The 26,301-nt window shown below is 36.4% G+C and overlaps 2 protein-coding genes across 4 annotated transcripts in view; one reads left to right on the top strand and one right to left on the bottom strand.

Annotated features, from left to right (window-relative positions):
* Positions 1-26,301, top strand: part of UGGT2 (UDP-glucose glycoprotein glucosyltransferase 2) — a 198,263-nt gene that overhangs the window by 38,271 nt on the left and 133,691 nt on the right. For all 3 annotated transcript variants that reach the window (XM_042979427.1, XM_042979424.1, XM_042979435.1), the window contains exons 5-9: positions 3,286-3,460; positions 8,188-8,284; positions 16,382-16,454; positions 18,776-18,876; positions 24,626-24,725. In XM_042979427.1, coding sequence (XP_042835361.1) covers positions 3,286-3,460; positions 8,188-8,284; positions 16,382-16,454; positions 18,776-18,876; positions 24,626-24,725 — 546 coding nt within the window. The remainder of the gene's footprint in view (positions 1-3,285; positions 3,461-8,187; positions 8,285-16,381; positions 16,455-18,775; positions 18,877-24,625; positions 24,726-26,301) is intronic.
* Positions 11,519-12,460, bottom strand: LOC102960333 (60S ribosomal protein L6). The gene has a single exon (XM_042979442.1). The coding sequence runs from the start codon at positions 12,426-12,428 to the stop codon at positions 11,562-11,564; it is 867 nt and encodes a 288-aa protein (XP_042835376.1). The 5' UTR covers positions 12,429-12,460; the 3' UTR covers positions 11,519-11,561.

Below are 26,301 nucleotides of genomic sequence, written 5' to 3'. Positions count from 1 at the left end.
TTATTAATAGGATCCTACGAAAAATGGCAACTCATTCCGTTTTCTTGTTTTGTGTATTCATCTGTCTTCATCTGTTGCAGAAGAGATGTTGTGAATTCAGCTCTTCTTTGGATAAGATTTCGTTTCAGGTTTCAAATATCCAAACGTTGGGGCGCCTGGGTGGCTCAGTCGGTTAAGCGTCCGACTTCATCTCAGGTCACGATCTCACAGTCCGTGAGTTCGAGCCCTGCGTGGGGCTCTGGGCTGATGGCTCAGAGCCTGGAGCCTGTTTCCGATTCTGTGTCAACCTCTCTCTCTGCCCCTCCCCCGTTCATGCTCTGTCTCTCTCTGTCTCAAAAATAAACTTAAAAAAAAATTCAAATATCCAAACATTAACAGTAATATTTGTAAACTCCTATCTTATGTTAAATGCTAATAAATACAGATGAATGTGTAAAACTTGAAAAGAAATTTATTAGAAGAATGCTGATGAGTGTGCATACATACTGTGAAAGTCCTCTGTAAACCAGTGTAAAGATGCTTGAACTCAGGTCATTTATACACCTGAAGTAAACCCCATTCCCCATACTAAAGTCCACAGATTTCACATGCTTTAAGCCAAATAATTGGTGGAAACTTTTCATTCTGTTAGATTTATTGAGCACTTGAGTGATTTGGATTTAAAGAAAGTTAAGCTAATAACCAGGAACATAGTATTTTAGTCATTTTTTAAAATGTAAAAGTAAACTTATACTCATTGGTAAGCCTTATTCTGTAATAATTAAACAAAATAGAAATTTGAATTTCTCTATTAGAAGGTATAATTTATACATGTACAATTTTCCAGCCATACCAGAAAATTGAAACATTAATTATTTACCATAGTTTGTTGTAGAAAGTCTGTAAAATTTCTTATCAGTATTTTAGAAATGTTTCTCTAACAGGCCATGGTTATCACTAGATGATTTTATTAATTTCTGTTTAGCTCAAATAAGTAATAGAATACTCTGTAATTTTTCATATTTAAAATTATACTTTTTAAAACTTTTTTCTAGTGTTTACTTTTGAGAGAGTGTGAGCAGGGGAGGGACACAGAGACAGAGTGTGAGCAGGGGAGGGACACAGAGAGACAGACAGACAGAATCTGAAGCAGGCTCCAGGCTCCAAGCTCCAAGCTGTCAGCACAGAGCCCGACACAGGGCTTGAACTCACAAAACCTGAGATTGTGACCTCAGCCAAAGTCGGATGCTTAACCAGTTGAGCCACCCAGGCACCCCTAGGATTATACTTCTTGATAAAAATATTCAATTTTCATTTTAAATTTTGATTGAGAATTTTCATTCTTACACTATGCAGGTTAATTACTGTGGGTGAATTAAAAAAATGTAAAGAAAATATGCCTACAAAATAACTTCCCTTACATACAAAACAATATAATAAACATATAATAAGATTGTAATATAAACATGCTGTAAAATTTTATAGTTATGTCAATAAGTGAAAAAGAATCCCATATGTATCTAGTGTATGAAACCTGAGGGAATCAATAGAAAATGACCTAACAATTCAGTATTTTCATCTAAATGTAGTATTTGTGTCTTTATTGCTTTGATGCATTTTATGTTTATTTACACTAAAAGGACATGTTCCCAATGTATTAAGTTTAAACATTGAAAATTAGAATAATGCGACATATAGATACAGCAAATTATATGATTCTTATTTATTCCAGTTTTCTAGAACTCTCCATAATCAACAGTGCTCTTAAGTTCTTGTATGTCCTTTTGGAAATAATCAAGATTATATAATCATAACTACATAGATAAATACCCCCTACTTTCATCATTAATGGTGGTATAACGTCCAACACTTGGTTGGATGTTCTGTGGATCCTTGATGGTACTCTTGGTTGATAGTTTAAGTAAATGGAGGTTTGCTAGACGGAGAGAAAAATGATCATTTCTTGAGCATCACACATGTGCTTCATGCTCTGCTAGATGATTTGCAAGTCCTTTTGGTAAAGCTACCTAGGCGGTAGCAAGAATTCCTCCTCTTGAGCAGATAAAGAAATAAACCCAAGAGACATCGAATCACTGGTGCAGGGACACATAGCTAGTAAGTAGTTAAATTAGAACTTGAATCCAATTCTTTCTAATTTCAAAACCCACAGCCTTTTCACTAGCATGCTGTAGCTTTGTTATTCATACCCCCTTTCCCTCTCCCCTTTTCTTTGTTTTTGTGTTTTAAAGGTAGTAAATGACTAAAAGGCTATAGAGATCTGAATTCATTAAATGTTACTTCTCAACAGCTTTGTTATTCAGTATCTCTTTTTTCTTTCTACCTATATAATTGTTAAAAGATGTGGCTTTAGGATTCCTATTTATGGATAGGAGTTGAAATTTGGCTTTCTGTTTGATCTTGCTGTGGATGTTTAACTTGTCTGAGCCTCAGAAACCTTTAAAGTATTAAGTAAATGATAGTAACTATCTACAGGAATTGTTGGGAAGATAGAATGTAATATGTACAAAAAATCTAGCATAGTGCCTGGAAAATTAAAAGATATCAAAGTCTGTTTATGATAGGGCTGGACTATAGTATTTCTCTGATTATCCTTGCGGGTTTAATGAGTTGTTACTGATATTAAGTACTGCTAATCTTTGATATAGTGCCTTTGTTTTTTAAATATTTGGAACCCATTTTCAGGAAACACGAGCTATGAAAAATTATATACTCTTCTAATTGAACAAAATATAAATTTTATTTCATTGAAAAATATATTGCCATTATATGTTGTTATTTAAAGATTGTGAACTTTCGTCATTAAAAATATTTGTAATACTCAGTTTCGGGTTAACCAGGTTTCTTTTCTGTCTTTAGTAGAAGCCACTTTCTATTGATTCCCTCTGATTTCATATATTAGATGTATTCTTTTTCAGTTATTGACATATATCCATAAAATTCTGCAGCATGTTTATATTGTATTCTGTCTTATGTGTGTATTGTTTTGTGTATGAGTAAAGTTATTTTGCAGGTATATTTTGTTTACATTTTTTAATTCTCCCATAGTAGTTACTATGTTAACTGTGGTAAATGAAAATTTACCACAGGAAGTTTAAACTCTTTTTGGTGATACACACACACACACACACACACACACACACACACACACACATATACATACACACACGAAACGTGTGTATATTTTATCTGTAAGTTGTTTGATAAGCAGAAATTATAAAAGGTCATGATGTATTTCCCATATGTTCTTTGACTTTTTTAGAAGTTTGTGTTTTGTTTTCATTTTAGGCCCAGACCTTATCTATTTAAAGGAGATCATAAATTTCCTACAAACAAAGAGAACTTACCAGTGATTATACTCTATGCTGAAATGGGTACCAGAGCATTTGGTAAATTTCACCCAGTATTGTCTGAAAAAGCAAAAAATGGGGAAATCCTATATGTTCTTCGACATTATATTCAGGTACAGTTTTATCCGAGATTATTTTGGCTATAAAAAAACCTGTTTAATAATTTCCTTACCAGATTTTACATGATTTCTTCCTGAACGGTTAAAGATTTTAAAAAAATGTTTTAAATTATTTATTTTGAAAGAGAGAGCTCATGAGAGCAGGGAAGGGACAGAGAAGAGAGAGAATCCCAAGCAGGCTCCTCTCTGTCAGTGCAGTCCCAATGTGGGCCTTGAACTCCTGAACAATGAGATAATGACCTGAGCCAAAACTCAGAGTCTGATGCTTAACCAACTGAGCCACCCAGGCACCCCTAAAGATTTTAAAAAATTAATACAACTATCAAATGTGAATTTTAGTGGAAAAATATATTGGGATTCTGTATCCTTTTCTGGAATTATCATGTTGATATTTCTTTTCAGATTCCTTTCTTCTTAAATCTGAAACAGATTTAAAGCTTGGATAAAAACCAAAACCATAATGCATATAATATTTGCTAAGATTCATAGTTATTTTTAATGAAAATATTACTTCGAGAAAATCTAATCGATAATACTGATTATATATATCATGTGAACCCTGATACAGAAATGCTCTTTTTTTTTTTTATTTTTTTATTTTAACGTTTATTTATTTTTGAGACAGAGAGCATGAACGGGGGAGGGGCAGAGAGAGAGGGAGACACAGAATCGGAGCAGGCTCCAGGCTCTGAGCCATCAGCCCAGAGCCCGACGCAGGGCTCGAACTCACAGACTGTGAGATGGTGACCTGAGCCGAAGTCGGACGCTTAACGACTGAGCCACCCAGGCGCCCCCAGAAATGCTCTTAACTATGTCTTTGGACAGGTGACTATTTCTTTGTTCAAGTTTCTGGTCAAATGTGTTCCCACCTTTTCAACTTCTCATTGCTCTCACACTTTTATCACATTATTGTGGTCTAATGACTTTGTCGCACTCACTGCTATATCTCAAGTTTTCTTTTATACCTCTGCACTATCCATCCCCTCCACCCCACACAACCAAACTCACACATATTTACTAGAATATAATGGCCATTAGAAGGACTTTTCTTATTTTACTGCTATATGCCCAACACGGAAAGAGTGTTTTATATTGAAATATATAATTACTTGCATAATAATGTATAAAATAATAAAAGCATTGCAGATATACTTGTTAATTGCCTATCCATATTCTTCACCTATTTTTATCTTAGATTCTTTGGGTTTTTCTTTTTCTCATATACAGATTTTAACAAATATATTCTGAATACTAATCTTCCATAGCTTGCAAACATCTTCTAGTATATTTCTAGTATTAAAAAAAAATACGACATCTTTGGTTCAGCACAAGTATAGAGATTTAATCAGACTTATCCACCTTTTCTTTAATGGTTTCCTTTGCGGTGTCATAAGGGCATTCTCCTATATTTTCTTGTGACAAAATGCCATCCTTTATGTTTTGGTCTTTAATCCCTCTGGAATGTATTTGAATATGCTGTAAGGTAGAGATAGAATTCTAGTTTTTCCATATAGAAGAGTATTGGCTCCCACATGATTTATTGAACAGTTAAGTCTTTATTCTAAGCCATCACATACCAAGTTTTCTTACAGGCATGTATGTTTTTAGACTGTGCTCCAGTAATATATATGTCTATTCTACACAAATATAACATTTTAATTGCAGCAGCTTTAAAATCTAAAGCAGTCTTGAGAAAGAAGAACAAAGCTAGAGGCACCATATGTCCTGGTTTCAAACTATATTACAAAGCTGTAGTATTAAAACAGTGTGGTATTGGAATAAGAATGCATGGACCAGTGTAATAGAATAGAGAACCAAGAAATAAACCCATACGTGTATAGTCAACTAATATTCAGCAGGGGATCCAAGCCTACTCAGTTAGACGATGCTGGAAAAACTAGATAACCACATGCAAATGAATGGAACTGGCCCCCTATCTTATAACACTCAAAAAAAATTAACTTGAAATGGATTTAAAATTTAAACGTAAAATGTGAAAGCATGAGGGTGCCACAGTGGCTCAGACGGTTAACATCTGACTCTTGATTTCAGCTCAGATCATGATCTCATAGTTCATGGGTTTGAGCCCTGCCTTAGCCTCCTCCATGTTGACAGCACAGAGCCTTGGGATTCTCCCTCTCTCTCTTCCCCTCCCCTGCTCGCTTTCTCTCTCAAAATAAAAATAAACTTAAAAAAAAAAATGAAACTGTAAAAGTCCTAGAAGAAAACCTAAGAAAAAAGCGCCTTGACGGTGGTCTTGGCAGTGATTTTTTTTGGATTTGACATCAAAAGCAAAGGCAACAAAAGTAAAAATAAAGAACAACAAAATTAAAAAGAAAAGAAAAAATGAAGTGGGACTACATCAAACTAAACTAAGCCTCTGCATGGCAAAGGAAACCATTAACAAAACCAAAGGCAATGGCTGGAATGGGAGAAAATATTTATAAATCATTTATGTAAGGAGGGGTTAATATCCAAAATATATAAGGAACTCCTACAACTCAGTATCAAAAGAACAATCTGATTAAAAATTGGACAAAGGACCTGAATAGGTATTTTTTCAAAGGAGACCTACAGATGGCCACATGTACATGAAAAGGTCTCAAAAAGACAAGTGTGAGAGGATATGGAGAAAAGGGAGCCCTTTTGCACTGTTGATGGGAGTGTAAATTAGTGCAGCCACTATGGAAAACAGCTTGGAGTTCCTCAAAAAGTTTTAAGAAGAACGACCATGTGGTCTAGCATTTCTGCTTCTGGGTGAACATTCAAAGGAAAGAAAGCACTAACTTGAGAAGATCTCTGTGCTCTCGTGTTCACGGCAGCATTACCTACCATAACTGAGACGAGGGAACAGCCGAAGGGCTAGATGGGTCATGGGCATTGAGGAAGGCACTTTTAGGGATGAGCACTGGGTGTGATACATAAGAGATGAGTCACTGGGTTCTACCTCTAAAGCCAAGACCATGCTCTATGTTAACTTGAATTAAAAAAAAAAAATGTCCCCCACGTGACTAATGTACACTATAGGGAGGTACGCTCATCTACTGAGAATCAGTGTCCCGAATTATTTTTTGGAGAATGCAGCTATTAAATATACTATGAAATCATACCAGCCAACTATCTGGGCACTTTGTAGAATCAAATTACGGCTTTCTTTTTAACGAATGACCTATTGTACATTCAAAATAGTTATGTTTTAAATCTAGTCAATGTAATTCTAATAAAATGAACTTATTTATGCTGCTTTTGAAACAGATGCCTTTTTATGGGGAGAGAAGAAATAGAAAGATGAAGAAAGATTCTTCTCACCAATTGATTTAGTCTGTGAGCATTTTTGGTTTGCAAACCCAAACTTACTAAACTACCATTCAAATTTTATATTAATACATTTTCAAATGGAGACAGTAAATATGAATTTAATAAACATTTATCTTTGTTCCCAAGGAGCTAATAATATTTTGGAATTGATAATGGAAATTGGTTACATGAAATTGCATTTCTTTTATGAACTATAACAAAATATATGGACTTGGAGCTTCAATTTGCTTCTCTACCAGCTGATTGCCTTTTTAGTGGATAGTCAGAATGCATTTTTAAATTGTGCTGTATGAAATTGAAAACTCTTTAAAATATTTTTAACTTTTTCAGATGACCATAATTAGAAGCAATTCAGTTTTCTCATGCTATCTTTCATTGTAGCACATGCCTGAGAAATTAGCAAGTTACATTGTCATTGTGTGCAGCAGTGTTAAATACTTGTCTGCATATCTGAAACTAATTCTTCTATCTTCTTATTTGAAAAGATGTGGTGACTTCTCTTCCTTGGTGGGGTAGTCTCTACAAGTATATTTTGTATGTGCCTGTTACTTCGACCGCTCCATTTGAAGCGATTGTTGCCCCTCATTGAAGAACAGATACTCATTTGTGGCATTGGGTATTTTAATCATTTAAAAACATGAAGAAAATGTAATCAAGTTGTTCAAGACACTGCATTTTCTTGTGTGTCTTTTGCCTCTACTCTTCAGTATTTGCTCTTGGCACCACTCTGGTTGTCCTACAGCTAGACAACGAGCAAGCAAACAGCATTTGCTGGTTTAGGAAATCTTGTGGCATTCACCAAAAGGAGTACAGTTTTATTGAAACTTGATTGTATTGGAGCCTCTGTTAATTAACTCTTGGAAGAAATGGGGAAGTTACCACAAACAGAAAAAGATCAGATTTTTTTTTTCTTGTAAAGAGTAATTAAAACATTTGGGATGCCTGGGTGGCGTCAGTTAAGCGTCTGACTCCTGATCTTGGCTCGGGGGATGATTTCACAGTTCATGATTTTGAGCCCACATTGGGCTCTGTGCTGATGGCACAGAGCTTGCTTGGGATTCTGTCTCTCCTCCTCTCTGCCCCTCCCTTACTTGTGTGTGCATGCTCTCTCTCTCCCTCTCTCTCTCTCCCTCTCTCTCTCTCAAAATAAATAAACTTTAAAAAAATTAAAACATTAGAGTCATTGTGAAGTTTTTAGAAAGTAAAGAAGTGGTAATCAACCAAATTCTGGGTCCTTGATAAACTATCTAGAGAGAATATAAATATCCCCCAAATAATAATTCAGTGATTTAGAAAGTCAATATTAATAATTTACTCTAATGTCCTAATAAACATATTGAATTTAAAAGAAGATGTTTGAATCAATATTTTCTCTTTTTAAAAAAATAAATGTGTTTGAACAGAAACCAGTCTCAAAGAAAATGTACTTATCTGGCTACGGTGTGGAGCTAGCAATTAAGAGTACAGAATACAAAGCTTTGGATGATACTCAAGTTAAAAGTAAGTTTACTCTCTCTACTTGAATAGAATAAAAACTTGGAGGCTTACAAAATTTGTTCTTTTAAAAATGTAATGACTATAGTCTTATGTATGATAATTTGAGGGGAGTTTGGGGCAGTACACCTGTCAAACGGTAATGCAGGTGTCCTAAGGTGAGCTCAGGGAGGACAAGACCTCCCGTGGAGCAGAAGGGCAAAAGCTCGCTTGATCTTGATTTTCAGTACCAATACAAACTGTGAAAGTGGGGCCTCACGATCCTTCTGATCTTTTGGGTTAGACATGTTCTCCTTAGTTTAGAGTTTAATTTAATTTTATTTTATTATTTGAATTTTTAAAATTTTTTAAAATTTACATCCAAATTAGCAGATAGTGAAACAATGATTTCAGAAGTAGATTCCTTAGCGCCCCTTACCCATTTAGCCCAGCCCCCCTCCCACAACCCCTCCAGTAACCCTCAGTTCTCCATATTTATGAATCTCTTCTGTTTTGTCCCCCTCCCTGTTTTTATATTATTTTTGCTTCCCTTCCTTTATGTTCATCTGTTTTGTCTCTAAAGTCCTCATATGAGTGAAGTCATATCATTTGTGTCTTTCTCTGACTAATTTCACTTAGCATAATACCCTCCAGTTCCATCCACGGAGTTGCAAATGGCAGGATTTCATTCTTTTTGATTGCCGAGTAATACTCCATTGTGTGTGTGTGTGTGTGTGTGTGTGTGTGTGTGTGTGTGTGTGTGTGTATGTATACACACCACATCTTCTTTATCCATTCATCCATCGATGGACATCTGGGCTCTTTCCATACGTTAGCTATTGTTGATAGTGCTGCTATAAACGTGGGGGTGCATGTGTCCCTTCAAAACAGCACACCTGTATCCCGTGGAGAAATGCCTAGTAGTGTAATTGCTGGTCATAGGGTAGTTCTATTTTTAGTTTTTTGAGGAACCTCCATACTGTTTTCCAGAGTGACTGCACCAGCTTGCATTCCCACCAACAATGCAAGAGATCCTCTTTCTCCACATCCTCGCCAACATCTGTTGTTGCCTGAGTTGTTAATGTTAGCCATTCTGACAGGTATGAGGTGGTATCTCAGTGTGGTTTTGATTTGTATTTCCCTGATGATGAGTGATGTTGAGCATTTTTTCATGTGTCATTGGCCATCTGCATGTCTTCTTTGGAGAAGTGTCTATTCATGTCTTTTGCCCACTTCTTCACTGGATTATTTGTTTTATGGGTGTTGAGTTTGGTAAGTTCTTTATAGGTTTTGGATACTAACCCTTTATCTGATATGTCATTTGCAGATATCTTCTCCCATTCTGTCGGTTGCCTTTTAGTTTTTCTGATTGTTTCCTTCACCGTGCAGAAGCTTTTTATTTTGATGAGGTCCCAGTAGTTCATTTTTGCTTTTGTTTCCTTTGCCTCTGGAGATCTGTTGAGTAAGAAGTTGCTGCAGCCAAGGTCAAAGAGGTTTTTGCCTGCTTTCTTCTCAAGGATTTTGGTGGCATCCTGTTTTACATTGAGGTCTTTCATCCATTTTGAGTTTATTTTTGTGTATGGTGTAAGAAAGTGGTCCAGTTTCATTCTTCTGCATGTCTCTGTCCAGTTTTCCCAGCACCACTTGCTGAAGAGACTGTCTTTATTCCATTGGATATTCTTTCCTGCTTTGTGAAAGATTAGTTGGCCATACATTTGTAGGTCCATTTCTGGGTTCTCTATTCTGTTCCATTGATCTGAGTGTCTGTTCTTGTGCCAGTACCATACTGTCTTGGTAATTACAGCTTTGTAGTATAGCTTGAAGTCTGGGATTGTGATGCCTCCTGCTTTGGTTTTCTTTTTCAATATCACTTTGGCTATTCGGGGTCTTTTCTGGTTCCATACAGATTTTAGGATTATTTGTTCTAGCTCTGTGAAGAATGCTGGTGTTACTTGGATAGGGATTGCACTGAATAATGAGATTGCTTTGGGTAGTATCAACATTTTAACGATATTCTTCCTATCCAGGAGCATGGAATCTTTTTCCATTTTTTTTGTGTCTTCTTTCATAAGCTTTCTATAGTTTTCAGTGTATAGATTTTTCACCTGTTTGGTTAGATTTATTCCTAGGTATTTTATGGTTTTTTGTGCAACTGTAAATGGGATCGATTCCTTGATTTCTCTTTCTGTCGCTTCATTGTTGGTGTAGAGGAATACAACTGATTTCTGTGCATTGATTTTCTATCCTGCAACTTTGCTGAATTCATGAATCAATTCCAGCAGCTTATTTGTGGAATCTTTTGGGTTTTCCATATAGAGTATCATGTCATCTGTGAAGAGTGAAAGTTTGACCTCCTCCTGGCTGACTTGGATGCCTTTTATTTCTTTGTGTTGTCTGATTGCAGAGGCTAAGACTTCCAATACTATGTTGAATAACCGTGACGAGAGTCGACATCCCTGTCTTGCTCCTGTCCTTAGGGGAAAAGCTCTGTTTTTCCCCCATTGAGAATGATATTAGCATTGGCTCATTCATATATGGCTTTTATGATCTCGAAGTATGCTCCTTCTATCCCTACTTTCTTGAGGGTTTTTATCAAGAAAGGATGCTGTATTTTGTCAAATGCTTTCTCTGCACCTATTGAGAGGATCGTATGGTTCTTGTCCTTTCTTTTATTGATGTGATGAATCGCATTAGTTGTTTTGCGGATATTGAACCAGCCCTGCATCCCAGGTATAAATCCCGCTTGGTTGTGGTGAATAATTTTTTTAATGTATTGTTGGATCCAGTTGGCTAATATCTTGTTGAGGATTTTTGCATCCATATTCATCAGGGAAATTGGTCCATAGTTCTCCTTTTTTAGTGGGGTCTTTGTCTTGTTTTGGAATCAAGGTAACCCTGGCTTCATAGAAGAGTTTGGAAGTTTTCCTTCCATTTCTATTTTTTGGAACAGCTTCAAGAGAATAGGTGTTAACTCTTCCTTAAATGTTTGGTAGAATTCCCTTGGAAAGCCATCTGGCCCTGGACTCTTGTTTTTTGGGAGATTTTTGATTACTAATTCGATTTCTTTACTGGTGATGGGTCTGTTCAAATTTTCTATTTCTTCCTGTTTGTTTTGGTAGTTTATATGTTTCTAGGAATTGGTACATTTCTTCAAGATTGCCCATTTTACTGGCATATAACTGCTTATAATATTCTTATTTTTATTTCTGCTGTGTTGGTTGTAATCTCTCCTTTTTTTTTTTTTTTTTTTTTTTTTTTTTTTTTTTGATGGATCTGTTATTTAATTAGGTTCTTTGTAAGAAATTTAGAACACCAATTTGTGAGGGTAAACTCCATTCGTGAGAGCAAACACAGAGCGGAGGTAGCCCTGAAGCTGAGGAACGGCTTTGATTTTTGGCAGAATTTGCGAGTCCACAGCTTTCTGATCAACCTTGCGCTGCTCTGTAATCTCATATTTCTCTTTCTCCGTGTCGAAGATCTCACCTTCCTGGTGTCTGGGCTTACGCAGCTTCTTCTTCTTGAAGTAAGCATCAGTGAGGTGTTTGGGGATTTTCACATTGCTGATATCAATTTTGGTGGAGGTGGCAATGACAAATTTCTGGTGTGTTCTACGCAGAGGAACTCGATTAAGGGACAGAGGTCCAGTCACAAGTAGCAAGCCACTGCTCAGTTGCTTCAGGAAAACCACTCTCTTGCCTCTGTGGCGCCCAGTGAGGATGATCAAAATGGTCCCAGGAGTGATGCTAGCTCGCAGTTTCCTCACATGCTGACTAAAAGGTTTTTTGCCGTGGCTCAACAGCTTCCGAGGCACATCTTCAGTAGGATAATACCTAGGCATTTTGCGAAGTTTAACCACTCGGGTACCACCATTCTTGTCACCACCAACTGGTTTTGTGACAGTAGCAAGAACCTTCTCCTTCTTTTTCTTTTCAATCCTGGATTTAGCTGCTGAATACTTCCTCTTGTACATGGCCTTTCTCGAATACATAGCCGATCGGGAATACCTGCCAATTCCTCTGACTAGGACAGGGTTTCGGCTGCAGTGGGGCTTCCCCTTCTTTGGCGTTTTAGCCTTGGGGTTACCCTTCTTAACCTTGCCACCAGCATCAGCCTTCTTGGCTTCAGGTTTCTTCTCCTTAGCATCCGGCTTCTCAGCTTTTTCGCCCGCCATTTGATTCCTTCTCGATTCGGATGGTGAAGGATTAGGGATCCTGAAATCTAGTCTCGCAGGGAAGGCCCGCCATACTTACCTTGCCTCTCCTTTTTCATTCTTGAGTTTATTTATTTCGGGCTTTCCATTTTTCTTTTTTATCAGACTGGCTAGTGATTTATTAATTTTGTTAATTCTTTTAAAGAACCAGCTTCTGGTTTCATTGATCTATTCTACTGGGGTTTTTTGTTTGTTTCCTTTTTGTTGTTTTGTTTCGATAGCATTGGTTTCTGCTCTACTGTTTATTATTTCCTGTCTTCTGTTGGTTTGGGGTTTTATTTGCTGTTCTTTTCCTAGCTCCTTAAGGCGTAAGGTTAGGTTGTGTATCTGAGATCTTTCTTCCTTCTTTAGGAAGTCCTGGATTGCTATATACTTCCCTTTTATGACTGCCTTTGCTGCATCCCAGAGGTTTGGGGCTGTGGTTTTATCATTTTCATTGACTTCCATATACTTTTTAATTTCCTCTTTAACTGCTTGGTTGGCCCATTCATTCTTTAGTAGAATGTTCTTCAATCTCCAAGTATGTGTTACCTTTCCCAGTTTTTTCTTGTGGTTGATTTTGAGTTTCATAGCATTGTGGTCTGAAAATATGCATGGTATGATCTCAGTCTTTTTGTACTTACTTAGGGCTGATTTGTGTCCCAGTATATGGTCTGTTCTGGAGAACATTCCATGTGCACTGGAGAAGAATGTATATTCTGCTGCTTTAGGATGAAATGTTCTGAATATATCTGTTAAGTCCATCTGGTCCAGTATGTCATTCAAAGCCATTGTTTCCTTGTTGAATTTTTGATTAGATGATCTGTCCATTGTTGTGAGTGGGGTGTTGAAGTCTCCTACTATTACGGTATTACTATCGATGAGTTTCTTTATGTTTGTGATTAATTAACATATATTTGGGTGCTTCCACATTTGGCACATAAATGTTTACAGTTGTTAGGTCTTCTTGGTGGACAGACCCCTTGATTATGATATAATGCCCTTCTGCATCTCTTGCTACAGTCTTTATTTTAAAGTCTAGATTGTCTGATGTAAGTATGGCTACTCCAGCTTTCTTTTGTTGACCATTAGCATGATAGGTGGTTCTCCATCCCCTTATTTTCAATATGAAGGTGTCTTTAGGTCTAAAGTGGGTCTCTTGTAAATAGCATATGGATGGGTCTTGTTTTCTGATCCATTCTGTTACCCTTTGTCTTTTGATTGAAGCATTGAGTCCATTGACGTTTAGAGTGAGTACTAGATAGTTTAGAGTGAGATAAGAATTTATTGCCATTATGATGCTTGTAGAGTTGGAGTTTCTGGTGGTGTTCTCTGGTCCTTTCTAATCTTTGTTGCTTTTGAGATATATATATATATTTTTTTTTTCATCTTTTCTCCCCTCAGAGAGTTCCCCTTAAAATTTCTTATTTCTTGCAGGGCTGGTTTAGTGGTCACAAACTCCTTTAATTTTTGTTTGTCTGGGAAACTTTTTATCTCTCCTTCTATTTTGTAGAATTTAATTTTAAACTGAAAGAAATATGTTTAATATTGTGCTCCCAAAAACTTTTTTAGAAATTTGAAATAGTATATTATTTTCCTTTATCCAGTGGCTTCCCAGCCATTTTCAGCAACATATAAAAAATGGTAACATGTGCGAGGCACACTGAGGTAACGAGGCTGGTTATGACTGGAGGTGACTGGCTCATGATGTGCCCAGCCACCTCCAGGGTGGGGACCAGGTGTCTCAGGGGATCAGTATCTCAGTAAATCTGAAAGTCATTGGCAACACATGGTCTTAGGGAGCTTTGTCTCAAGTAATCATAATAAAGTTAGGATGATGATGCTGTTCTTGAAGTAAGACAGGAGAGGCCTGTGAATTGCTACATTGGATGAAGTAGATTGATTAGATTTGTGTCTACAAACTGATATCTGTCCATGGTTGTGCCTTCTAACTGCAGGCCCCAGATGAAGGACTCTGGAGACCTGAAAAAGATGAATAAGTTTTCAGATTCTTAGGAAAATCTTTTCTTCTCTGGTTCATCTGAAATTTATTTATATCTGATTCTTGGTTAAGAGTTTTTAATTCATTTTTTTATAGGCTCTCAGATGTGGCTTCTGCTTCAACTTTATTTTTCTATCCAGGATCTGGTCCTGGAGGCCCTGCCCTGATCACAGACTTTGCTCTGGCCATTCCTCCTGAATGTGCTTCAGATAAAGATCTGTATTACTGTTAAGTCCTACCAGTTAAAGAGTTACTGGAAAAGTAATAGTCAGATTTTATGTATTTCTATATTGCTTATACATAGCCTTATAATGCTTTATAATTTAGTATCTTAGTTTACAGTTATATAGTTTACAGGCATTTTCTAGCTATCCTTGGGCTTGTGGAATTTTCTTTAAAATGTCAGGTGAAAAAAGGAAATTGAAAAAAAATAAAAAATAATTTAAAAAATGTTAGGTGAAAAAACTTTAAAACTCCGGTGACCACATGAATGATCTATATTACATATTTAACTCAGTTCATTTTTTTCCCTTTGCATACATGTGTCAGACTTCTAACTGGCCTTCTCTCTGATCTTTGGCCTTCTGTACCTTGACCCTCCCTCCTCCCCCATATAAATTAATGGATATTCCCGACAGTGCTTTCAGATTGAATGCCTTATGCTGAAAATCTGACTTCGTGATACTACTGGTTAAAATCCCTTAGTGGTTCCCCATAACCTCCCTCATAAATTACAATACCATGGCGTTGCAAAGAAAGCTTTCATACTCCAGCCTCTTTCTGCCTTGTCACTCTCCCATAGCCTCTCATTTGTACCCTCTGGTTCTGCAACACTAAACTACTATGCAGAATAATTTTCTGTTCCCTGGATGCCTCCATGTTTGGCTCCATGCGAAGCCTTTATGACCTCTATAGAGTACTTTTACCCCTTAGCATATGCTGTTCCCTCTTCCTGAAACCTTCCATCTTCTCCCACTTGCCTTTCATCAAAGCCTACGCATCTTTTAAAACTCCTATCCATTAGTACCTGTGAGATGGCTGCCTACCGTTGTCTCTGTCGAGGGTGGTTTTCTCCTTTCTACATCCCATGTGTTGTGTGCTGCTTTCATGAAAACTTTACACAGTGCCTTAAAATTGTCTATTTGTCTCTCTCCTTTCCCCCAACTGGAGTTTCTTTCTTTTGTGTCTCTCTTCCTGGTGTGTATGTGGCAGGAGTCTTAGCAAACAGCCAGCAAATGTTTGTGTAATGAAGGACTAAAAGGGAGGAGAAGGAGGACTAGATCCGAACACCCAGGGCTTTTAGCTGTAGCCCTGAGGTGCGGGCCTTCAGAAGAGAGAGAGGGGAGGAGTGTACTTGAGGGGCACTGGTGCACCCCGAAAGCAGCCCCATGCTGTAGGAGGTCACGAGTTCTTGTGACCCCAGGTACCCTTTACATGTACCATTTACTGCCCTGTATGTTGTATTATTTGGTGAGTAATGGAGAAGGAAAGGGAGAGATGACTGTAAAATGTTATATCCTTACTTTTTGAGGCCATGAGTTTGGGGTCTTCCTAAAGATTTCTTGATTATCTTTAAAAGCATTGGAAATATGCATGCATGCTTATATTTGTTAGGGTTTGGCGCTCCTGCCTGGCTTAAGAGCTAAGCCCAGCATTTGTTGCAGCCACTTTGGCTTATCATTCTGGTTATAAAATAGAACTTGACTGTGAAATAATCTGTAAAGCATTTGTTAAATATTTAACGATCCAAGCCTGTTTAAAAAGAGCACAGTCAGAAATAAAAGCATGTGCACATGCGTGTATCAGTGAGCTGATGCGCGAAAGAAGAACAAGGTAAAACAAAAGGAATCTAATCTCGCGTTCTTCTAATTTTTTATTACATCTCCCTTTTCCAGTCTGAAAATGTTTTTGTATTGTTTCGTTTCCAAAATAGCAGTGACTAATGCTACCGTAGAGGATGGGATTGAAACAAATGAAGTTCAAGGATTTCTCTTCGGGAAACTAAAGTAAGTCTGAATGGAAATGAAGTTCTATTACTGTACCTTAAGTTTGTTCTTAAAGGAATTCAGTGTGCTGTGTTGGCACATGTTTCAGTTCTTAAAATATACATGTAATTGGTTTTATTTATTACAAAAGTGATACATGGCTAATGCAAAACACAAAATTGAAAAATAATCACTAATTTCACATATGAGTATGATTAGAAAAATAGGAATTAGAAATGATCAAACTTATCTTTGTCAAAAAAACCAAAACATTAGAGCATCTTTTACAGATCTACTGGGTTAGAAAAATCATGGTTAGTATTGGGTTGTTTGCATGAAGTAATCAAAATTTTTATACGTCAAAAGAAAAGATGTATTTTTCTTAAATTTCTATGTGCAGATTGCCATACCGAAAACCTTTTAATATCTCGTCTTAATCTCATATACACCTATAAGTAACTGTTCAGATATTAAAGTTGTCCCCCCCCCCCCCCCTTTTTCTGTCTTGCGTCACTGATTGGAGACCAAGAATGGGATGGTGAGTGCTCTCTGAATGCTCATGAATGGGGATTGTTGTCGTTTTATATGTGCTTTCCCTTAGTTACAAGAAGGGAAGGTTTGTGGCTTCATTACAAAGGCAAAATTAATTACAGGTAAAGGACAGTTTTTATTAATAGCTTTAAGTTTTACTTAATGTTGCAAGTATTTATAAAGGACACTAAGGTCAGTTCTCCTGGCGAGTAGGTACTCTACAGAGCAGGGGAACGTTTGTGGAGACTGTGCTAATTTATATAGATGACGGAGTTATATTTTAAAGTATTGGCACATTGGTGTGCTAATTGGCCTTGAAAAGTTCGCGCATCTTGCAAAATGGATTTATTCTAAGTAAGGTATTTAGTAGATAATAATACACTTTTATTCCATTGTCAGCTGTATCTCAGCCTCGTGGAATCCACAGTTCTATTCTTTTTTAAACATAAAACTTTTTATGGGAATAAATTGCACATTCTACAAAAAGCCTTGGGAGCGATTTTTAAAAGAGGAGGTACTCAAAATTAGTTCTTACACAGCTATTCAGTTGATTTAAGCAAAACCCTTTGCTTTGAGGTATTATATGAATAATGTATTTTTGTCTGATTTACATAAATTTAGCAGTGAAATTTAAGATTATTATTAAATATGAAAACCAGTAATATAGCTCTTATAAACTTAATATTGCTCTGTAATTAAATTGATAAAGGAGGGGTTAATTTAGTTCATAGTGAACTGAACTTCCTTTTGGAAGAGGTTCTATTGCCCTTTCACTGTAACAGTTGTAGTCAGTCTTCATTCATTTTTAAAACGTGCCCCCGTGTTGTAATAAAATTGCATAAAATCAACACTGTGGTGTATTTACTTAGTGTTAACTATATAATTAATGCATTTCTGTGTATGTGTTCTGTATATTTTTTCTCTTTTTAAAATCTTTTTGCTGTTGAAATATGTGTTTTGTGAGTTGTGTTGGTGGTAAGGTTTTTTAAAAAAAGAATTTAAATCTGAAATGGCATTGTGTCTTGATTTCATGAGTTAGAAAAAAGAAGTTATAGTTTTGTTTTTTTTTTTTAATTTTTGAGAGAGAGCACGAGCAGAGGAAGAGGGACAAAGGGAGAGAAGGGGGAGAGAGAGAAAGAGAGAGAGAGAGAGACTTATGCAGGCTCCACACTCAACATGGAGCCTGATGTGGGGCTCAATCCCACAACCCTGGGATCATGACCTGAGCCAAAAACAAGAGTCAGATGCTCAACCAAATGAGCCACCCATGTGCCCAGAAGTTATAGTGTATATCATATGTATAGTAAAATGTCATTGCTACTGCATTATTATTTGGCATTCTAAAAAGATACCTTGATGTGTTTAACATCGGGCAAAATTGTCTTATTGAAGATTTTTATAAGTTTCAAAGATGGAACTCTAAGGTTGTATAGGAAGCATTAATGTTTTCCTTATAAAATAGTTTTGTTTTAAATTATAAAGGCAATACTTGTAATTTATAAAATGTTAAAAAGTATAGAATGTAAAAAGCTAATGCGTCTGCCCTCGTCCTTCAATCCCTTTTAGTTAATGTTAACATAGTAACAATTGAGAGTACATCCCTCCAGATTTTGGGTTGTTTTCTATATTTAAAAAAGTGGACATATATACCTCATCATTTTTAAGTTCTGTGGATATAGCTGTATCATAATTTATTATCTGGATGGAACAGGTTTTTGTGTCTAGTTTGAAAAAGTTAATTTCAAAAATATACTGCTTGTATAATTTGTAGTAGGTGATGACAATTAACATGACTTAATATTCTAATGCAGAGAAAGATATTCAGATCTTAGAGATAATCTGACAGCATTCCAAAAATACCTGATTGAGAGTAGCAAAGAAATGATGCCTTTGAAAGTCTGGGAACTGCAAGGTACAGTACTTCCATAACACAGCATTTTGGTAACTGATCTCTGTTCAATAAGCTTTTATGTAATATGATATAAATTATTTCATAAGTAATAGTTAACTGATGTGAATTTTTGTCGAAATTCGTATTTAATTAAAAGGCTGTCAAGCAGATCATATGGTTATGTTTATTAGAGTTAAAATTATGTGAAATATAGTTATTTGCTCTTATCATTTTTAAAGTATACACTGATTTGTCTTATAGGTTCATCTCCAGTAGTAAATCACATTTCAAGTTGTCTTTAACAGTGATTAAAAATCTTGACTAGTCAGTCCAGGAAATCATTAGTTTTCTTCTGTTTAAAATTTTGATCTTAATAGAACATTGCATATTTCACTGTAGCTTAGAACAGCCTCTGTGCTGACATCCTATAAGCACATATCTTATGACCAAAATTTAGTTTGAACTGTAACTGCTTTTCGGTTTATTTTCTTTATTACTTGTAATTTTTAGTCAGTCATGGGGGCATCATTTTTCTGTGTAATCTATAGTTTCTATCACTCAACTTTTTATGAACAGCTTATTGAGACAGCTGACGTACTATACAATTCATCCCTTTAAAATGTACCATTTAACGGGTTTTAGTATATTTTCTGAGTTTTTTTTTTAACTGTTCCACAATTTTAGAGTATTTTCATCACCTCAGAAAGAAAGTCACGTGCCCATTAACAGTCACTCCCCATTTCTCCCCAGTTTCTCCAACTGTTGTAGGCAAGCACCATTCTACTTTCTTCTTCAAAATGTTCTCCAAGGATCCCCTAATTTATAAAATATAATTACAGGTGATAATTGTAGATGATGCTTTTGAAGGCCTATAAACAGAACGTGCGATCCGTTTTAATGGATCTGGCTGATGTCTGTGTCAGATGGATTTCAATGGACTAGAAACAGGAGCTCTGGCTAAGACCTCTTTGAAATCATACAGTGAGAGATTGCACTGTGACTGTGGCAGAGGGCATCAGAAGGAAGGCTGGATTTAGCAAATGTTTAGGAGATGAAAGGAGTCAAAGATGGCTTAAGACATCCAGCTTTGAGCCTGAATAGAGAGAATGTAAAACATGTAAGTATGTTTTCGGGTTGAAGATCGAGTTCCAGAATAAAGAGACTGAAGTGAAATGGATTGCTTGCATTTGATGATGTCATTCAGATGACAGGATCCAGTAGTGGGCTGAACAGGAAGTCCGTAGTTAAAAGGAGAGGAGTGGAAGAGCTGTGGGCGTCTCAGCATAAAGGTCTTCAAGAGGAGGGGGAACTGATAGTGCGGAGTGAGCAGCCGGTGCATGAGGGCGGGCACTGTGGCGCTGGTCCAGGGATGCGAAGTAGAGCCCGTGAGGAGCACCTGATAGAAGCCAAACAGAGTAGGTTTCCAGGACACAGAGAGTGAGCAATACCTGCGTTCTTTCGTTTTATGATTTCTGGCTCAGAGGCAGCGGGTTTTATTTACATCCGGACCCGTACACGAGTATATAATGTAAGAATACACTGACAGGTTCAAACTTAAAAAAAAAAAAAAAAAAAAAGCTCCCACATACACAACATGTATGTTTACTACATTTTATTCATTCTGGAAAACTGTCTTTTCTACCTTATATTGTTAGAAAAATAACTTCACATTACCTACTCAATCTGATGTCACTACTGACTAATGGGTTCGAACTGACATTTTGAAAAACACTAGATTCTGAAGATAAGATGAGCTAAAGTAGACGCTGTGTGTCTTCTAAGGATCTTAGGTAAACGTTAAAAAATTAGAAAACCAATGTAAAAATTATGATTGTAATTGCTTTAAAGCAAAGGTAGGTAGGATTAAGAAGGGTGTGTGCCAGGAAGACCTGATCTGGTGGGGGTAAGCGCTGGGGAGAGCGAGAGGCCTCCTCAGTGTCAGTAAGTGGCAGCTGATGTGAGATCTCAGGAAGGGTTGGGATAAATTTGGGGGTGGATTATTTAGAGAGAATACAGGGATCATTGGGAGAGGTTGGATAGGGATATGTGATGGAGAAAGATACTAAGAACTGTAAGATCATGGTTTGCCCAGCTGCATGGACAGTGTTTGCTGAGAAGAGGAGAGTAAAGAGGACCAGATATGGGCAAAGATGGGGTAGGAATATTACAAACTTATGATTAAACATGTTGCTTTTGAAGTGTCCAAGTCGTTAAACAGTTAAATATGGGGATCTGGGTTTCCGAGGCTAAGCGTAGGACTTAAATAGCTATCGGTGAGTTAATAGGTATGGACAGATTAGAACAAAGCAAAAAGTGTTAATAGAATCTGGTAATATATTCATTTGGTTGTTACTTATACTCTGTCTGACTTCATAAGTGAATTTTCAGGGGCTTTCAAATAAGTTGTGCTCAGAAGATTGGTCATGTAAAGGAGAATTACGTTCGTGTTAATAAAAAGTTTTAAAAGACTAGTGCTGTCAAACCTGAGTAGAAGGTGGTAGAAGGATCATCACGACGGTGGATTGACGATGATAAAACTATTAGCCGACACTGTGTCTGGCAAAGTGTTAGGCTGTTTGTATACAGTATGATTAATTTTTTAAAAACTCATATGAGGTTAGATCTCTCACTTTTCAGATGAGGAAATCAGGAATGGACACATAAAATAATTAGTCCAAGTTCACGAATATGATAAAGCACAGATCAAGGATATCTAAAATGAGTCTAAATTGTTTCTTCCACACCGCATTCTACTGTTTCTGAGTATGACATTGTACAGCAGCCAAATACCATCAGGCAAGATCTTTGATCATCCATTTTCCTCTTTTATAAGTCATTAACCCATTCAGTCATGTGTCGTAGACTCTGGGTATAAAGTTCTCTCTTGTCTAGCAAGAGAGCAGGACGCAGGATGAAAAATGAGAGATGGCTTATGTCTGGGAAAAGACAAGAGCCCAGAATAAGGGTCCTTGCCCAGTTTTATTAGGATCAGAAGGCTTACAAACATGGCGACGGACGTGCACAAAGAGACAATGAATCTGTGAACATTAACTTGTGGATGTGACGGAAAGGGGGTCTTTAAGATATTCGGGGTTAGGGGTTTGGGTTAATACAAAACAAAATCCAGGCAGTCAGGCTGAAGGTTGTTTATGGCACAGACGTGAGGCACCACCTCTGTTTATCTTAGCTAGCCTAGGGGATGAGACAGGTAGGACAAATAACCTCAGAGTTAACAAGGCACCTTTTCTTTTGTTAATCATCTCCGCTGTGGGCTGCTTCACCTGCAGCACAGCCATCTATATCCCAATTCACCTGTTTACCTAACTTGGTCCTTTTTTCCTGTGAAAGCAGCTTTCTGCTGTAGTACTAAATGGGGGGGGGGGTGCTTTCACCCTGATATATCTAATCTTGTATATTTCATATACCTATGTATTGGGCACCTTTGCACCTCCCTATTCTTGGTTGTCTTCTCAGGTGTGAGCATCCTATGGCTTTGTACTTTTTTCCTTGTTAACCCATTGGTGTAAGCCCAGGGAATTTCTAAGCTTATTCCCCACAGTCATGTAAATAACAATTTTGTTTTCTTGCCTAAAAGTGCATATATTCCTAAATATATACCCATGAGTTAAAAATTGTGTTGCTTATAAATGCCTTTAATAGCAATAGAATAATAAGAAACAGAACATAAAGAATCTTACTTGTAATTTGACTATTCATTTATTCTTTCATCAGTATTTAGTGAGCACCTACTTGTGTATCAGGTCTTTTTCTTTTTTGGTGAGAACATTTAATTTCTACTCTTTGAGCAAATTTCAGTTATGTAATACAGTGATATCAACTCCAGTCACCGTGGTATGCATTAGATCTTCAGACCCTCTTCATTTTATACCCTTTTACCAACCTCGCCTTTTTCCCTCTATCCAGCCCCCAGGCATCTATTCTAATTTGTTTGTATGAGTTTGACTTTTTTTTTTTAAACATGTACCTGATACTGTGCAATATTTATCTTTGTTTTCACTTAGCATAATGTCATCCAGGTTCATTGATGTTGTTACAAATAGCAGAATTTCCTCTCTTTATAATGCTGAATAATATTCCATTGTATATGTACACCACATTTTCTCATCCATCAATGGATAGTTAGATTATGTCCACCTTGGCTGTTGTGGATAATGCTGCAGTGAACATGGGAGTCCAGGTATCTCTTTGAGAGACTGATTTCATTTCCTTTGGATACATACCCAGAAGCTGGACCATATGGTGGTTCTAGTTTTAATTTTTGGAGGAATTGCCATGTTTTCCATAGGGGCTACACCAGTTTACATGAGTTTCTTCTGTATTTTGGTTATTGGTGCCTTATCAGATATATGATTTTCAGATGTTTTCTCCCATTCTGTAGCTTGCTTTTTCACTTTGTTGATGATTTCCTTGCTGTTGCAGAAGCTTTTGAGTAGGATATAGTCCTGCTTGTTTATTTTTGCTTTGCTGCCTTTGTTTTGGTGTCATATCCAAAAAAATCATCACTAAGACTGATGTCAGGGAGCTTACCCCTATATTTTCTTTCAGGATTTTATGGATTTAGGTCTTAAATTTAAGTCCTTAATCCATTTTGAGTTAATTTTTGTGTATTGTATAAGATAGGGGTCCATTTTCATTCTTTTGCACATGAATGTCTAGTTTTCCCAGCACCGTTTACTGAATAGAAAGTCAGTACTTTTTCTTTGTAGGATGTAATCACCCTCTTGCAAAAGGATCTTCATAAGATAAGGACTGACAAATATCCATTGTGTTTGGTGATTAGGAGATACTCATGAGTACTGATGGCTTTGCTGCAGTGCTGGGGCTGGAAACATGCTAAAGTAGGTTGAGGAAATGTGATTTAAAGTTACTCAGCTAGAAAGTGAATAAGAGAGCTAGAATTTGAACCTTGGTTGTTAGGCTGTCTATCCCACAGTAAGCTGTGCTAAGAACACCTTTTCCTAAGCTTTGATTCCAGCTCGATTCACCGTACTGAGAATGCGGAAATGAAACTAGTCTTACTATGTTAAGCTGGTTATTTTACTAGTGTATGGTAAACTAGGATTCTACCTGTGGCGAAATGTTAAAGAGAAAGAGTATGTTTCACTATTCAGTAACAAACAGAATTAAGCTTTAAAATCTTTTCTGACTCTTGAACAAAGGGACGAGATTAAGATGACTGCTTCCGACATATTGGAGACTGACTACCTAAGCCACACAGTTTTCTTTTCGTAGAACTTTTGTATCCGGTAAAATACTAAGTTTAGGATTTGATTTTTATTGTCATATAAGGGTAATACATTGAAAGAAAAAGTGAATTTTTGATATGTACTGAGTTAATAAACACATCGGATCTTTCTTAAAGTTCTTTCCAGAATTAGTTCCCCAAAGCTCTTTTTTCCTTCCTCTTGTTATCCTTATCAAAGCTTTTTGTTGCATGTTTTGTTAAACCTTAAGTATAGAAAAAATAGCTTGGCATTAACGTTTCTTTTCATATATCTCTTTTTGAAGTTATACTGTAATTTGTGGAAAACAATAGGTATTACCCCTTCAAAATGTGTAAAGCTTACCTTATTTGGACATTGGTGATAGCCTTCTGTTTAAAACTTTTGAAAAATGCTAAATGTAAGTGTTAACATGTCTGTATAATAAATATATGGCAAGAAATGTTGAGTAAATTATTTAAATTACCTGGAAATGTCTATGAAGGTCTGACATGATGCTAGATTTCTTTTTTTTTTTTTTTTCCCAGATCTTAGTTTTCAGGCAGCTTCTCAAATAATGTCTACGCCAGTTTATGATGCCATAAAATTAATGAAAGACATTTCACAGAACTTCCCCGTAAAAGCCAGGTATGTTAAAGTTCATGGGTTTGATTACAGCCAGAACTCTTTCCCTTAAATAAACTTTATGAAAATAGCTGATTTCATTTAACATTGTGATATCAACTAATTCTAACAGATACAGTTTTAATGAAAATAGGGCATTTCTTTATTATGCGTGTTGGGTTGTTTTTTGGTTTTTGTTTTTACCAGAGGAAAATACTGGCGTGTGCACACATGCGTACACATACTGAAAAACAGAACTCTTGAATTAGAGGCAAATGGAAAGGAAAAGTAATTTATTAAAGTTGCTTAAACAAAAATAGTGATACGGTAATCCAGGATAAAACTTATTCAAGCAATGAATAATGAGAGAATATTTTCCTCTTTTCTGGGTGGAGGGTGATGAAAAGCATTATTCTAAATAGATTTATGCCCAGAATATGGCCAGATCATGTTCTTGCCCTTTCAGATTCTAAACAAGTCTTCTTTATGGAATATTTTGTGCAATACTTTTTGCCAGTAGGATACCTAAACGAACTGCTTCCAGAAATACTGATTTTACACTAAACACATCTTGCAGTTTAATAGATAATACATTTGCATGTCTAAAAGTAATCAGTACTTTCACAAAATAACAAAACGCTTATTCATTTGTAGTCTGGTTAGGAATGACAGGATGTGAAATTATAAGCAACCAGTAAAACAGAAAATAAGTTAGCTTCTCTTGAAGACATGGAGTGTGTGGCTAGCATAGCAGCGTTTTCCTGAGGGGAGGGGAGAGCACCCCTGCACGAGCAGCACCCTCTCTTAGCCTGTGGGTGATCACCAGACCTCTCTTTGCCTCATGCGTTATGCTGTACATTTATCCACAGTGCAAAGTATTGAATCTTAAATCTAGATATTCGTTCCTTTGTGGGTAAATAACTAACACATAGTTGGCCAAAAGATAACCACCTTTCTAGGGGACCCTGAAAATAGAGAGATGCACCAACTCAGTTACAGATTAAGAATCAATATATTGATGACTCTTCTGTTAATTTTAAAGAGCCAAGAATTTGAGAAGTCAATATTTGCATACTTAAAACTTGAAATGTGCATATGTGTATAAATGTTTAGTTACACTGCTGTTTTTGAAATTACTAGATCAAATACAAATAAAGTAAAATAACTTCAGTGTTAAGAAGATTATTCACTCTTTTGACTGTAAGTCAGTTGCAACTCAAGGTTGTGGGCTAAACTCTGCTCTTAATTTGTGGTTGATCATTTAAAAAGAATGCAAACTATGGTAACACTGCTGAATGGCTAACTTACAGGCTTGAGCATATCTGTAAAGCCACTTGATAAACCATTACTAAATGTTTGTTAAAATATCTGCTAAATGGATGAAAAACTTGTGATAACAAATTATACATTGTAATTCCTCTTAAATGCTGCCAAATTTTAGGAGATAATCTACACTTTTTGTGGGAGTTTTATTTTAAAGCAGAACTCTGCATTAACGGTCTTTTAATTTTTAAATTGTTTTCATAAAACTGACAAATATGTAACTAATTTTCCTAGGAGTTATCAAGTCAAATAAATGTAGTTAATAAACTTGTTTAAA

This window comes from Panthera tigris, chromosome A1 (genome assembly GCF_018350195.1).
Source record: "Panthera tigris isolate Pti1 chromosome A1, P.tigris_Pti1_mat1.1, whole genome shotgun sequence".
In the NCBI taxonomy this organism is placed as follows: domain Eukaryota; kingdom Metazoa; phylum Chordata; class Mammalia; order Carnivora; family Felidae; genus Panthera; species Panthera tigris.
The sequence above is the reverse complement of the archived record's forward strand: the minus strand, read 5'-3'. Positions and strand labels throughout refer to the sequence as shown.

What these genes read in the sequence shown, in the direction of transcription:
- LOC102960333 (XM_042979442.1), bottom strand. Translation starts at nt 12,428, where the DNA reads ATGGCGGGCGAAAAAGCTGAGAAGCCGGATGCTAAGGAGAAGAAACCT.